Here is a 16,126-nt window from a genome sequence, read left to right on the forward strand (position 1 = left end):
TCATCTCCATCCATTTTTGCTCCGCAGATCAAACGAAAACAATAGAAAATAAATACAGTAAACAACAAACTGCAGACGCTATTTTTTTTCTAACTTGACATACTTCATTTCGCAAGAAACCAAATTACAGACGACAAAGTTTGAAGAACCACCATTTTGTGTAGAATGAGGAGGAGGAGGAATCCCATGAATACTCAGGTGATTAATCACTCTTCTATTTTTCCTACAAATTATTATTTTTCCACCTCTATTATTTTTGCTTTATATTTTTGTTTCTTATTTTATCCATCTCTACTGTGAATACCAATATGAGTCTCATTATTTTCGAATTCTTAAAAAAATTTTTACAAAAATCCCATAATTTTTTTTTCCAATGTTGCAGTTATCTGAGATGGTGATGGCAGTAGTATTTGCGGTTTTATTGGCCACAACAAAAGGAGTTGAAAGCCGCAAGGCTTGGAGGGAGAATGCAGAAGGAGAATACCTTGAGTACTGCGTCATAAGTTGCAGGGCCAAAAGTGCTTCTCTGACAGATTTTGGAGGAGTTGGAGATGGAACGACATCCAACACCAAGGCTTTTCAGGAAGCAATCACTTATCTGAGTCAGTACGAGTCAGAAGGCGGGTCACAACTCGTTGTCCCTCCTGGTAAATGGATAACTGGCAGCTTCAACCTCACCAGCCATTTCACTCTCCATCTCCACAAGGATGCAGTTCTTGTTGCTTCTCAGGTAATTACACAAATTTTCCTTGAAAGTCTTTTTTGTTCTTTAACTGCGTTTACTAACGCATACGAAATAAATAGAAAAAAAGCATATGTAGCTCAATGTATAATTATTAGGAATTGTATTAAAAAAGAACGGTTGATCTCATTCTCATTTCTTCACTCTCTTATTACAATGTTTTGATTTATAATTTCTCTTGTTTCAAGTAAAAAAACATATCGTAAATAAAATTTAAAATGGAGTATTGTCAAATAAACTAAACCCAAAAGGCATTCTTGTTGTTTCTCACATTCCATTGTGGTTTTGTAGATTCTTTTACATCTATTAGTTGGTATGTGGGATAAAGGACAAAAGGAACAAAGAAGAACAGAGTAAATCCGTGACAGCATGCAGGACGAATGCGGTGAGAGAGGAAGAGATTCAAAGCCCAAAATGCCCTTCAAACTAAAGTTGATTTTTAGATCTTGTGCGCAGACTTTTTTTTTTTTTGGAAAGCTAGATATATTAATCAAGACAAAAATGCCAAAAGTACAACGTAAGTCCACAACAGGGCAAGCAACGATCTTATGCACACTTTAGGCAACTCTTATTTACACTTTTCTTTTGTTGTACAGCATTTTAAGCACAATATTTTATTGCAATAGGGTAGTGATTTTATTTCGCACAACCATTATATCCTTTTGCACTCATACTTTCATTTTTGCCGTTTTATTTATTCAATTTTAAGCCTATGAAAAGGACGAGAATGCCGAATGTGTAGTTAGAAAAAAAAATAAAGTATGAAAGTCATTTTCTTTTAAACCCGCTCAAGGAAAATGTGCAAAATGAGATTCTGGGAGGGAGAACACATTTCAATTTGTGTATCATCATTTTTGTGTCACATATATATGATCTAGGCATTCTAAGGCTTTCAGAATTTGACAATGATAACGTTTTTTCTGGGTTTCATTTCTTGTATCTTCACAATTATCTTAGGATGAGAGTGAATGGCCGGTGATTGAACCCCTTCCGTCTTACGGTCGAGGAAGGGACAACACAGAAGGTGGAAGATTCATCAGTCTGATATTTGGAACCAATCTCACTGATGTTGTAATAACAGGTAAAACAACCACGAAATTTAATCAAATTATGAATTATACTATACAGAAAGTTGTTGAAATTTTCCAAGTATAACACAAAGGTACATTTTTATACCAGGTGACAATGGTACCATTGATGGCCAAGGGGAAGTATGGTGGCAGAAATTCAAAAGGGGACAGTTAAATTACACCCGACCGTACCTGATTGAAATTATGTACTCCGAAAACATCCAGATTTCCAATCTCACTTTGGTTAATTCTCCATCATCGAATGTTCATCCTATTTACAGCAGGTTTCTTACCCTATTTCTCCAAATTTTTTGTTGTTTTTTTTAATGTTTTATGTTGTAAGAACTGGTGAAAGATGTAATAAGCACTTTTCTAATCAAAGATGTTGAAAATGCAGCAATGTTCTTGTTCAAGGAATTACAATCCTTGCCCCAGTGACATCTCCAAACACAGATGGGATCAGGTAAGCACTTTTCTTAAAAGTTTTTTATTGCAAGTATAAGTGCTTCTGAACTTGCCATCAATATCATGCCGATAACAAAAGCTGATATCGGTTTGTTTTTGTGCAGATTCTTGCACTAATACCCGAATCGAGGACTGCTACATTGTCTCTGGGGACGATTGTATAGCAGTAAAAAGCGGTTGGGATGAGTATGGAATTGCTTTCAGGATGCCCACGAAACAGCTTGTGATTAGACGGCTGACGTGCATTTCTCCATTCAGTGCGGTGATTGCACTTGGGAGTGAGATGTCAGGTGGAATCCAAGTTGTGAGGGCCGAGGACATTGTTGCCATCAACTCGGAGTCAGGAGTTCGAATCAAGACTGCTGTGGGAAGAGGAGGATTTGTGAAAGACATATACGTGAGAGGGATGACTATGAAAACTATGAAATGGGCATTTTGGATGACAGGAAACTACGGATGCCATGCAGATAACGGCTACGATCCATATGCTCTTCCTGTGATCCAGAACATAAATCATCATGAGATGGCTGCTGAGAATGTGACAATGGCAGCTGAGTTGGAGGGGATTCCTGGTGATCCGTTTACAGGGATTTGCAAATCGAATGTTACGATTACACTGGCAAAGAATGTGAAGAAATTACCGTGGAACTGCACTGATGTTGCCAGGATTTCAAGCCGCGTTGTTCCTCAGCCGTGTGAGGCTCTGGCCGACCAGGTTCCAGGCAGTGTTGAAGCATGCAATTTTCCAGAAGAGAGCCTGCCAATTGATAATTTTCAAGTCCAGGTGTGCTCTTACAGGAGGAAGCCCTGGCGATAAATTGAAGTATCATATTCCCTACCAGGGAATCTGTTTTTATGAAGATTGATAGATTATATTACAAAGTTACATTGAACGTTTGAATCGAAAAGTTGGATCGGTTACTTGTTGTGCAAGACATGGCATATACTTTAGGAACCCTAACCACAAAATGATATTTAAACGAGCAGACGAACCATTTCAAGCAAAATTTGGGAAGTGATTTTAAAACTCGCTTTCTTGCGCTCCTTTCTTCTCTAGCCTTTTGATTGAATAAATCAAAAGAGAATCAAGGGACAACAATAGAGGGAGTACAGAAAGAGAAAACGAGAGTGAAAATCACTATCCGAAATTTTTTGGTCCAATTAATCTTGATGTAAGTTTACCGTATCAATCTACGCATTGAAGCTACCGGAAGTGAGGAGTTTGTAAGTTGTAACGGGCAATGCCGATGCATAACTGTACCTGCGTCAAGTTCTCAAAACAAGGTCCAATTGAGACATCATCACGATGAACAGAATAACAAATCCAGGAAAGAAGCAATAATCTGCAATGTGCAAGATCTGACCAAGTAAAAACACGAAAAAAGCTCTTCAAATCTTTCGATTTTATATGCTTAGTAAAAAGAAAGAAATCCCATATCCCAAGTCCAAATCAATACAACATTTATAATCTTTGAACAAAGCTCGAAATCATTTTCCCCCATCCTCACTTCAATATACTGCTTTGGAGCCTTTGCAAGCATTCACTAGGGGGCTTCACCGATGTTCGTAGGACACTAATTCCCTCAAGTATTTAAGTTCCTTGCGCATAATTTGACCGTGAGTTACGAGCGAAAGTTCTCAAGAGCTAGTTCCCTTACGGGGAACAGTGATTGATTATACATTGTTAAAAGATAGTAAGTTCTTCATAATACATATATCTACAGCCCTAGCAGAGCATTTTCGTTTAATGGGTTGGGTCTGGATTGAACTTCACTGCTTCTCTCCAGATGAGCTCTTTGATGTGCTCTTCAGTGCACGAAGGTTGCTCAAAATCAAAATGGAAAGGCCTTGCGCAGATGGGCTCATCATTGTTATCATGAAGGGACGACAAGTATGGGTGACAAAGTGCCTCGTCAACTGCAGATAGATATAAAAGTGTAAGTCGGGAAAAGCATGGACTAAATGAAATCCCTTCGAAAATTTGGACTCATTTCTCATACCAGTAATGCGTCTACTAGGATCGAACACAAGCATTTTCTCCAGCAAATCCACAGCCCCAGGAGACATATTAGGGAATCTAGCAGCAAATTGTTGCCTCCGGAATTGTGGAAGCTGTTTTGCATATCTTCGGGCATTATCACTTCGAAGAAATCCGAGGCTCGCATCATCAGGTGAACCTATCAACTGTAAACAGAAACAATAGCAACACACTAGGTTTAACGTACATCTCACAAGCACGAACATATAAAGACTTTCGAGTTTAAAATAAAAAAAGCAGAACGAAGCATTATTCCCAATGAAATGATAGGATAGAAGAATGATATGAATCCCAAAACCATGCCATATTGTTACTATCAATTTAACAATTTGCACAATAATATTTAGAGGGTAGTGCTATTCACACACCCATTTTTACCTCCAACACCCCTGTTAATTTTTGTCCATGGCAGCTGGAAATTAAGAGGGATGTGTGAAAGGTAAAAATGACTGTGTGGATAGCACCACCCTATTTAGAACATATCAACAACCTATCTTTTTCCATTTATATCCAGCTAATCTAACAAACTTCAACCGCAGATCAAAACTAGAAAGCATGCTTAACTAGATTTTAAGTTCATTTGGAAGTTCCACAAGTAGTACCTCCGTAATAAGCCTCAGCTGATGGACATAGTCTTTCCCAGGAAACAAAGGTTCTCTCGTCATGATTTCACCAAGTATGCAACCAACAGACCAGATATCAATTGCAGCTGTGTACTCTGAACAATTAAGTAGCAACTCTGGTGCTCGGTACCAACGAGTGACAACATACTCGGTCATGAAATCTGTCTCAGATGTTGTTCTAGCTAGTCCAAAATCTCCGATTTTAAGGTCACAGTTAGCATTTAGAAGCAGATTACTTGGCTTCAAATCACGGTGCAAGACATTGGCTGAGTGCACATATTTTAGCCCTCTTAACAACTGATACAGAAGGTACTGCATAGGATTCAAAAAATATTAATACCCTGCGTGACTTCGAACCCAAAAAAACCAAACAAACCAGATCATAATACCATATTATGAATTCTAAACAATGTCCGAAACATCAGCCATCTTTGATATTTCTTTTTATAAAAAAAAACTGAGAAAATATTTACAATAGCAAAAACAACTGAGAAAATATTTACAATAGTAAAAACATTCTGATAAGATGTTACTAACTTTTAACAGTTCAATAGCAACAAAAAATACTTTTGTAGTAACAAATCAATAATTTATTTAACTGAGCTTTTTCCTGTATTTATTAACAGTAATCACAAATATTTAATACTGCATGAATTCTCTTTAATCAACATCTATCTCTTGGCCATTTGATGGTTAAGTCTAAGTAGCAGTTTCTGTAAGTCTAAGTAGCAGTTTCTGTAAGTCTAAGTAGCTGTTTCTGCATGAATTCTCTTTAATCAACATCTACTTAGAAAAGTAAAACATTATATGGTTAAATCCCCTATGCAATCAAAATATGCAATAAATTCGCAACAAACCAATAACATATTAAGAATGTGAACTATATGATTGCAAGGACAATGGATGAAGTCCCAGTGATATTACTGATGCCAAACCTGACAATGATCATCTGTCAGTGGTTGGTCAGAACGAATGATCTGATGAAGATCAGTGTCCATCAATTCATAAACAACGTAGACGTCATTGAAAGTCTCTTTTTTGGGTGGTCGTACAATGTCCTTGATAGAAATAACCTGTAAAGGGAATTAGCTGAGGTGTAATTTTGAGCAGACCCATAAGAAAGAGTGATATATGTAGTCCAACAGAAAATAAACAGATAAAGGCACATGGAAATGAGTCCTGATCTGCAATATGGCAATCAAATTCAGACATGCTGTGTGTAAATCACATTCTCTTTTGATAGTAGATAGCCATTAACGATAAACAAAGGAATCGGACTGCTGAAGAACATTCCTCATAGAAAGTCCCAGAAGACAAATAAGATGTTAAACCCATCATAGATTCAACATGCTGTAGCCTGTAAGGCATCATCCAGAGTCTTTAGCGATGTAATACCATATCAGCATGTACCCTGTCTTAGACTTGCTTTCAAGTTGTATAACGGTTAGAAATAAACTTACATTTTCATGGTCCATGTGACGAAGAAGCTTGATTTCTCTTAGTGTCCTTTTGGCATCTATTATATTGTCAAAAGCGTTACCAATCTTCTTAATTGCAACTTCCTCATGGGTGTCTGAATTAACAGCCGCACTGAAAAGCAAGAAATTGTGTTATTGACTGCTCTGTTAGCCAAAGATTATACTTGTAGAACGAACAGGGAAAAGCTTTTTGCAGCGGCCTTCTAGGCTAATCTGCTCTTCACTACACATGATGAGCAGAAGCAATGGCATGAAACCACGCTTACCAACTTCATGAACAGCAAAGAATAGATGCCTAATCCTATTCAACAAACCAGCTTCGTTGTACGTTAGCGGTTAACCGAACTGATTGAAACACGCATCTATCTGAAATTCGGAAGAAAATACTCCTCCTCTAATTTGTTTCATGCTAAAGTATGCATAATATTCAATACCAGCACCAATAAAACCTCTAATCCAAGATATCAAATAATTTACACGACAAAGTGGCCCGAATAATAAACCAGTCACACAAACTTCTTCTTACTCTATTTCAAACATTTTTTCTGCATAATAATCAAACTTTTCCATAGGCCAAACTCATATTGACAAAGCTACAACCAATTCCAAAGTTTAGCACAACTGTCAAGATTTCAAAAACACGGGCAAGCGGCCCACTGTCATCCACACCGATATTGTTCCCCTAACTTGCATGTTACCACCTATATCACAACAAGGTCCCACACACTCTGGGAGCCCACCGCCGGTCCCTCCATTTCAAATTTATTACAAAAGGTAATTAGAATCGAACCACTCAACATAAGTAACAAAACATGTTTAATTTTGTTTGTTTTTCGACGTGGGTTCTTGTATTCTTCAACCAAAAAAGCCAACCAAACATAAAAAATTAAAGTTTTAAAACGAATCGAAAGTACCCCAGATAGCAAAAGAAGCAAAAGATCAGGACTTTTGAAAGCAGAAAGCTCACCAGACAATGCCATAAGCACCTCTCCCAATAGGCCTAATGGGAGGCACGTACTTGCTGGAGACCTCGAACAAGTTCCCAAACACATTGTACTGCGCATATCTACCGCCATGGGTGAGCACCCTTTTGATTTTTCCGTCCGCCGAAGCAGCAGCTGCAGAGCTCGACTCCTTGGCAGCCATTTCCAAACTTCCAAATTGCAAAAAAAGCGCTTTTCTCAAAAGGGTTCAAAAACCCCCAAGTGGGTTGTTTGGGGCTTTAATGGCACTCGTGAATCAGCACAGCAGGGCAGAGAATCAGCTTAGTAGGTGGATTTTTCGGATAACAAATAATGGGTTTTGTGTGAAACTCTTCTGTGAATGCAATGCAATGCAAAAAAGCCAACTGCTTTTGCTTTTACAACAACTGCTTTTGGTGATCGTGAGACTCTGCTTTTGCTTTTACAACAACTGCTTTTGGTGATCGTGAGAATGGTTTGCAAAATCCGTGTCTTTTGAATGGGACTTTTCTTGGTCCAAAATTTTGAACACGAAATTGGGAAAAGTGAGATTAAAGTAAAGTAAAACTGGGTCTTCGTTACACACGTGATGCATCAAGCACACGCGTCTATTACTTTTGACCCCAACAATTTCCAAAGCCTAGATGGACCACGTGGAAGGACTGAGTGCTTACGACACGTCGTATTTGGGCCAAGACCACCTGGTCATGCCCGATACGACGGGTAGTGAAACTGGTCATACAATGGTGAAGAGGATCCTAACGCTTCGAATTCCGAAACATAGGATATGCTGGAGAACCATTGACTTGTCTCACGTTATGAACTTTTTAGAATGAAATTACAAATAAATAAAAAAAGAATCGTCAACTTGTGTCTTCATCTAGCCTACTATTACTTATTGTTCTAAACATACCCATCTAGCATTATTTAGGCTCCGCTTAGAACATCTTTAATGGTAACTTAAAATCTAAAAATATTTAACCTAGAAAATTTAGGTTTTAGTCCAAAAATAGTTTTTCTACTCCAACCCTTCTGGCCTAAAATTTTAACTCCAGATTTTCAAAGAATGAATTAAGGCTATTTTTTTTAAAATTAACTTTTAAAAAAAAAAATTATGTAGACTATCCTAAATTAATTTTATGAACATTTTAACCTAAAATATTTAAATTTCGATAAATTTTGAAAAATCACTAAATCAATACATGAAAATCATGATAAACCACATAAACTTAATACCAACGACATTTAATAAACCACATAAACTTTAAAAAAAAAATAATAAAATAAAACAGACAATTAATAAACCACATAAACTTAATACAATCGAAAACTCATAGACTACATAAACTTAATAATGATATCCATCATCTTGACTTGGTGATGGACTTGGGTGATAATCTTAAGATAAATCATCATCTTGAAATATACTTCTTATGGCATTCCTTCGTAAAATTTCCTTTTGTTTACCATGTAAGTATTTCTTCCTCTCTGGAGTGTATTTGTCGAGGTCCTCCATTATCAAATTAGTTTCGTACCTTTTGTGCTCCCTATCCCTTTCTTCCTTCATGGCCAAAAGCATTTGGGCCGATTCTTCTTGCCGACGTCACTGGTTTTCATTCATTCTTGCCATTTTGCTAGCAAATTGTGCACGTGTCGGATCTTGGGACTTCCTTCTTCTCTTTGGTTCCTTTTGCTTATCTACCCAGAGGCCTTGCAAAAGAAGAAGTTGGGGTCATTTGTTCAACACCTTCATTGTTGGCAAAATTCACACCTTCATTGACATCTTTTGGGGTGGGGCTTCACTATGAAATAATCTTCCACATTGTTGGTTCGCATCGGTTCCCCACCTCGGACAATCCTTGAGGATGTTCCAAGCATGATGCAACTTAAAAGCTTGATTTTTTGGTGTAGTTCTTGTCTTGTAAATTGTCATTACTTTGTCACCCTATGCAACAAATACATAAAAAAAATTAGTTGCAAAATACTATTATGTACATGACAACTAAAATATCAACAAATAAACTCACAATTTCTGAGGCGCCCCTTCCACTAGGCATGTCAACCATGGCTCTCTCCAAGCTTCCCTTCCACAAAATGCACGCTTTGTTAATAATCTTCCACCGATCATAAACACCACCAACTTCCCTTCGACCGGCATTGGAGTTTTCATAGAACTTATCAATGATTTTACCCCACAAAACCTTCTATTTTGGTTCGCGCCGACGGCACCATCTTCGCTAACAAAAATCCATGCCAAACATAAAGCAATATCTTTGTCAAAGGTCCAATTACGACCTAACATGCTCTTTTGCCATCTTGAAAAATTTGGAAATGAGAAGAAATGGTAGAAAGAAAAATTGGAAGAATTGTAGGAGAAAAGTGAGTTTTGTGTGGATGTTTGAACAAATACATAGGTATCTATAAAGTTTTTGGTTGAATTTTAAGTTAAATAATTGTTTTAAATTATTTTAGCCGTTGGATTTAAATTTGGACCTTTATATTTGATTATATTCGATCTAAGCCGTTGGATTCAATAAATATATAAATATAAAACTAAAAAAATAATAATTTGAACCTGGACCGTTGGATTAACCAATGGCCCATTTAAATCCAGTCGTTGGATTGAAAAAAGTAGCCGTTGGGCTACATAATTGGCTGACACCCGGGGGACAACCCCACATGGGTGGGCCCAACTTATCTCCCTCTCTGGCGCGTGCAAGGATGATTTCACTGTGTGGGCGATTGGAAGCTGGGTAGTGTGCTTCACAACCCCTCTTTCAGTCTCAGTTGGTGGGACCCATTTTGCTTTGTGGCCTAAAATTGGGCTGGTATTTAGCCTCATAATAGGTTTTAGGTTTTAGGTTAATTTTAGGTTATAGGTTCGAGTGGATTTTTTTTGTTGTTGGGGGGGGGGGGCAAGGGAAATTTTAGGTTTTAGGTCATTGTTGAAGAAGGTCTTAGGTGCTTAATTTCTGTAAATTCAATAAAGTGAGAAAATAAAGGATAGTCAAAGAGTATGAAATTCAGAGTTTCATTCCAAGTCGTCATGTTTTATGAAAATTGGTCAAGGAAAAAACTTTAGGACACCGAGTCCTTTCTTTAGCCTCACTTTCTCTCACAAAAATACACAAGCCCCCTGTTTTTTCTAGTTAATTTGGTTCTGCTCGTGTCATGTCAACATAACAGCTTCTTATTAAAAATTAGTCCTCAACCAAACTACCATTATTCTTCACTTAAAATAACCAAACGGGCCCTTATTTCTTAGACTTGGGAATAATTGGACTCACCATGTTCATATCTAACAACTCCAAAGAATATAAACTGATATCTGCTACTTGCTCAAGTGGTATGCATTTTCACATTCCTATCTTTCCAAATTTTAATAGTTGCTCAGGGTAGAGAACCTTTGAATATTTCTAGGGCCAAATTGGAAGAATTGTAGGAGAAAAGTGAGTTCTGTGTGAATGTTTGAACAAATACATAGGTATTTATAGAGTTTTTGGTTGAATTTTAAGTTAAATAATTGTTTAAATTATTTTAGCCGTTGAATTTAAATTTGGACCGTTAGATTTGATTATATTCGATTTAAGTCGTTGAATTCAATAAATATATAAATATAAAACTAAAAAAATAATAATATGAACCTGGACCGTTGGATTAACCAATGGCCCATTTAAATCCAGTCGTTGGATTGAAAAAAGTAGTTGTTGGGTTACATAATTGGCTAACACCCGGGGGACAACCTGTCACATCCCGACCCGGGACAGATCACTTTCCGGTCCCGCTCCCCCCCCCTTCTCGCTTAACTTCGGAGTTCCTACGGAACCCGAAGCCAGTGAGCTCCCAAAAGGCCTCGTGCTAGGTAGGGATGAAAATATACATATAAGGATCACTCCCCAGGGCAATGTGGGATGTTACACAACCCAACATGGGTGGGCCCGACTTATCTCCCTCTCTGGCGCGTGCAAGGATGATTTCACTGTGTGGGCGATTGGAAGATGGGTAGTGGGCTTCACAGCCCCTGTTTCAGTCTCAGTTGGTGGGACCCATTTTGCTTTGTGGCCTAAAATTGGGCTGGTATTTAGCCTCATAATAGGTTTTAGGTTAATTTTAGGTTATGGGTTCGAGTGGATTTTTGGGGAGGTGGGGTGGTGGGGGAATTTTAGGTTTTAGGTCATTGTTGAATAAGGTCTTAGGTGCTTAATTTCCGTAAATTCAATAGAGTGAGAAAATAAAGGATAGTCAAAGAGTATGAAATCCAGAGTTTCATTCCAAGTCATCATGTTTTATGAAAATTGGTCAAGGAAAAAACTTTAGGACACCGAGTCCTTTCTTTGGCCTCACTTTCTCTCACAAAAATACACAAGCCCCCTGTTTTTTCTAGTTAATTTGGTTCTGCTCGTGTCATGTCAACGTAACAGCTTCTTATTAAAAATTAGTCCTCAACCAAGCTACCATTATTCTTCACTTAAAATAACCAAACGGGCCCTTATTTCTTAGACTTGGGAATAATTGGACTCACCATGTTCATATCTAACAACTCCAAAGAATATAAACTGATATCTGCTACTTGCTCAAGTGGTATGCATTTTCACATTCCTATCTTTCCAAATTTAAATAGTTGCTCAGGGTAGAGAACCTTTGAATATTTCTAGGGCCAAATATCACTCCCACTCCAATTTACCAACTTTGAAGATGATTGGTTTTCTAGTCCCACTCAAACTTTATATACTCGTCGAACCACCCATGATACTTGCCTTCGCGCACTGGGCGTACCTCTTCTGTGTGTCTTTCTCGTGGTGGAAACAGGACAAGGAAATACCCGACCGACTTGCCAGGGTTCGAGGGCGAGCAGGGTTTTTTTTTTTTTTTTTTTTTTTTTTTTTAATTTTAATTAACTGCAATATTTTGACAAAACTTTCTTTGGATACATTGACAAGAATAATCTTAGAGGTTACTGTCACTAATACTCTGATGATGCATTGAACTCACAGATAAAAGATTTTGTTGAACTGTCACAGTTTTTACATGTATTTGAATTTTGATTCATGTGCAAAGACAAAAGGGGTTTGTACATATCAACATTAATTTATCTAAAATTTAAAAATCATTCACTCATTCATATGAATCAAATAAATTGACAATTCTTCGTGAAAATATTACTCGCTATCATAATTTTAGGTTTGTTCAATACAATGAATGACTAATGATCTCTAAATTGAATGAATTATCTAAAAGATGATCTTTAAATGATGATAAAAAGAACCAACAATTTTGATTAAAAAGTTTGTATGTCGAAATTAATGATGCAAATGGTCATTGCAACGCATCAAGTGCTTGGCTTGAGTTTTTGGTGGAGAACAGAACAAAAGGATTATGTCAAGTTTTACGAGGCTTTCTCTAAGAATCTCAAGTTGGGAAGCCATAAGGACAGCGAGAAGGATTATGTCACCAGGATGGGGGAGAGCCAAAGGGACATGTACTACATCATCTGTGAGGCAGGAAGGCAGTGGAGGACTATGATGGGAAGAAGCTCGAGGACGAACCAGAGGAAGAGACGCAGAAAAAGGAGAAGAAACAGGTCGTTCGAGAACCTGTCAAGACGATCAAGGACATTCTAGGGGAGAGAATAGAGAAGGTGGTGTCTGACAGAATCGTGGACTCACCTTGCTGCTTGCTGACCGCCATGAACGGTTACGTGGCCAACAAGAAGATTATGGAGATTAACCCTGACCACGGCATAGCGAAGGAGCTAAGGAAGAGGGCAGACGCGGATTAGAACGACAAGTAAGTGAAAGGACCTTATGCTGCTGCTCTATGACACTGCTCTTCTGTCTTCTGGTTTCAGCCTTGATGACCCCAACACCTTTGCCGGGAGAATTCACTCGATGCTGAAATTGAGCCTGGACATTGAGGAGGATGACGCCGCACATCGAAAGAGAATAAGATTGAGGAGAGGCGGATGAACGATAAGCCGACTGAGCTTCAAAACAGTACTAGTGTTTTTATACGTGTTTCTTGTAGGCACGCATAAAGATCGTCCGCGGATCTGGCTAATGTTAATTCAGTATCCAAGTTTTGTAATCTTTTGTTTCAAATGTTTACTAAAGATCTTTCGTTAACGAGGCACAATGTAACGAGTAGATATGATCATATATAACATTTCCAACTTTTAGTTGTATATCTGAGTGTTAGACGGTGAATATATTGAGTCCAAAAGATCAGATTTCTCAAGTACGAACTATATAGTTAAGGTAAAGCCATGAAGCTAAAAGTTACCAAACATTCATAGAGAAATTGATCCAAGGCTTTATATAGATAGACGACGAAACGAAAACAATTTTGCAAAGTGCGATTCAACGACCGAGTATTATAAAGTTAACATCTAATACAATCCCTCGACTATTTCAAACCTTGACGATTTAACAAAACTGCTACAATCTCCTAATATAGAATATGCCATCTTGTTCTCAAAATCCAACCTCAGGAAACCAAGCACTGATCAAGTAACAACTCCCTCAAGAAAGGTTAGAGCTGCTAGCCGGGCCTGCACCGAAACCACCAGCTCCACGACCGAAGCCAGGCCTTCCACCAGGGCCCTGCGATACAGAAGCAATGAGCAAAGATAAATTTAAAGGTTTTTGGACGATGTGCAGCAATATATACAAAGACATGGCAAGTAAGAAGAAAGGAAGATGAGTCAAAGTCCAAAAGAGAACAATTACAGCTCGTCTTATGAGTCAGTTTCAAGCTAGAATAGGATCATATTCCAAAAGTGAGTAAATATTGTACTCACGCAACACAAATAGGCAGTAAAAATTTAAGTTTATGAAGGCATCAATAAAAAGCTCCATGGCTGTCGATAATAAACTATCAAAATTTCCAAAAATAGTGAGCCAAAGAAAGCCAATTGCTTACCTTACAAACAGTAAAATATTAGAAATTATTGGCAACAGAAAAATTACCCCAAAAGAAGGCTTGAAATCAGCAGGAGCTCCACCCTTATCACCAAAGTCACCACCAGGTGCACGGGGTCCTCCACGGTACCCATCCCTGTCACCACCGAATCTACGCTCTCCATCAAAGCGAGCTGGGCCACTGTACAGATAATCAACAATCCAAATTATAACCAAAGCGACTTCAATCATGTCAAAATAAATTCGCACAACAGGAAAATGTTGCAAATCAGACAAAGCAATTTCTTCCTGCATAACCAACATTATATCTACCAAAAAACTTAGTGGTTAAACCCAAAAAAAAAAAAAAACAGAACAACAGATTTAACAAACATTTCAATAATCTATTGTGCCCGAAACAAGTTTCGATTACTCCAACCCTTACTGCAGATTTTTGCAGAACTCAGAAAGCGAAACAATTTTAGTCAAAAGGTATCAAATTTAATCAATCAAACAAGCTTCCTACACAAAATACATGTACATAACAACTTATCAGCCACGTAAACGAACATTTAAGAATTAAAATGAAAACAATATACAACCCCTTCAAATACAATATCCCAAGACAACCAGACCCAATTTGGAAATCAACAAATGCAATCAAAAATAAAGAACAGGAAACAAATCGATTACCGTGGGCGGTCACCAGACAGCCCCATTGGGCGGCCAGCAGGTTTGGCCTGCTTCTTCAAAGTTGCAGGGACAATCTCAGAAGGGAGATTGAGGTAGGTCCTCAAAAACTCAATACCGTCATTGGTAAGGTACCAGTAGTAATGCATCCAAGCAAAAGTTTCTCTTACATACTCCTTCGACTTAAGGCTCTGCATCAGCTTAATCACCTGCAGGTTCGGCACATCGATATCCGGGTGCTTCGCCAAGTTATAGTCCTTCTTTGCATAACAAACTCCCTCTGCCCAAATTATATTTAACGAAATTCAACAAAAAAATTGAAAAAACTAATCTTTGCAATTTGCATAGCTTTAAACAGAAATATCCCTCTGCTCAAATTAAATTCAACAAAATTAAACAAAAAATTGAAAAAAAATTAACAACTCTAATTAGAAAAGTTAACAAAAATCTAATCTTTATTTGGGTACCTTGAAAGAGGTACTTGGAGATCTCACGACGGTTCTTCTCTGAAATGATCTATGACAGAAAAATAACAGAACCAAACGAACAAATCAGAGAAATAAACACATAAACATGTTCTTTTCCCACCATTTCAGTTTCTCAGGAACCAAACAGAGGATAAGAGAAATTTGGTTGAGAAAATACCATGGTTGGGGATGAGCTAACGACGGCAGAAGGGGGACACGGCGGCGAAGGTCTGGGTGCTCTGGTACTCTTATCGTCTGCTCTGCTGTGTGGAGTAAACCCTAAAACTCTGATGTGTGCGACACGTAGTGGGTTTTTCGGTAGCAAGATATGGGCCTTGGTATCTACTGCCCTAGTGGGCTTTGAGGATCTTTCGTTCTTGCAACTTACTCATGGGCTTGCTTAGACCTAGCATTTTGGATCCGACTCGTTAACCCGATCCAACCTGATCCGATCAGTTAATATTAGTATTTGAATGGATGTTTAACGGGTCGGGTCGCTAACGGGTGAACCCGTTAACAACCCGTTAAATAATGGGTCATTTTGGATCAACACGTTAGCACACGTTAGTTGATGATATTTTAGTAATCTTAGTCAAGTCTTAATAACAATAAATAAACTCTATGCAAATAATAATAATAATAATAATAATTGTTAACGGGTGAAATGGGTAACCCGTTAGTTTAATGGGTTGGGT

At 37.9% G+C, this 16,126-nt stretch overlaps 3 protein-coding genes and 1 pseudogene across 3 annotated transcripts; 2 read left to right on the forward strand and 2 right to left on the reverse strand.

Moving 5' to 3' along the window:
- The first annotated feature begins 391 nt into the window (after positions 1-391).
- On the forward strand, positions 392-3,100 carry LOC103953428 (probable polygalacturonase). Its single transcript, XM_048589273.1, has 3 exons — positions 392-730; positions 1,700-1,823; positions 2,382-3,100. The coding sequence occupies exons 1-3, from the start codon at positions 392-394 to the stop codon at positions 3,092-3,094; spliced, it is 1,176 nt and encodes a 391-aa protein (XP_048445230.1). The 3' UTR covers positions 3,095-3,100.
- A 563-nt stretch (positions 3,101-3,663) lies between these two features.
- Positions 3,664-7,569, reverse strand: LOC103953390 (mitogen-activated protein kinase homolog MMK2). The gene is made up of 6 exons (XM_009365125.3): positions 7,384-7,569; positions 6,399-6,528; positions 5,874-6,011; positions 4,918-5,250; positions 4,278-4,461; positions 3,664-4,194 (listed from the first exon to the last, which is right to left on the reverse strand). The coding sequence occupies exons 1-6, from the start codon at positions 7,560-7,562 to the stop codon at positions 4,022-4,024; spliced, it is 1,137 nt and encodes a 378-aa protein (XP_009363400.2). The 5' UTR covers positions 7,563-7,569; the 3' UTR covers positions 3,664-4,021.
- A 5,004-nt stretch (positions 7,570-12,573) lies between these two features.
- Positions 12,574-13,482, forward strand: LOC125479637 (annotated as a pseudogene).
- Positions 13,483-13,667: 185 nt separating this feature from the next.
- On the reverse strand, positions 13,668-15,809 carry LOC103953389 (40S ribosomal protein S10-1). The gene is made up of 5 exons (XM_009365124.3): positions 15,610-15,809; positions 15,432-15,480; positions 14,968-15,244; positions 14,344-14,476; positions 13,668-13,977 (listed from the first exon to the last, which is right to left on the reverse strand). The coding sequence occupies exons 1-5, from the start codon at positions 15,610-15,612 to the stop codon at positions 13,897-13,899; spliced, it is 543 nt and encodes a 180-aa protein (XP_009363399.2). The 5' UTR covers positions 15,613-15,809; the 3' UTR covers positions 13,668-13,896.
- Positions 15,810-16,126: the final 317 nt, after the last annotated feature.

The sequence above is a fragment of a genome, unplaced genomic scaffold (genome assembly GCF_019419815.1).
Source record: "Pyrus x bretschneideri cultivar Hongxiangsu unplaced genomic scaffold, Pyrus_bretschneideri_v1 Contig3, whole genome shotgun sequence".
NCBI classification, from domain to species: Eukaryota; Viridiplantae; Streptophyta; class Magnoliopsida; order Rosales; family Rosaceae; genus Pyrus; species Pyrus x bretschneideri.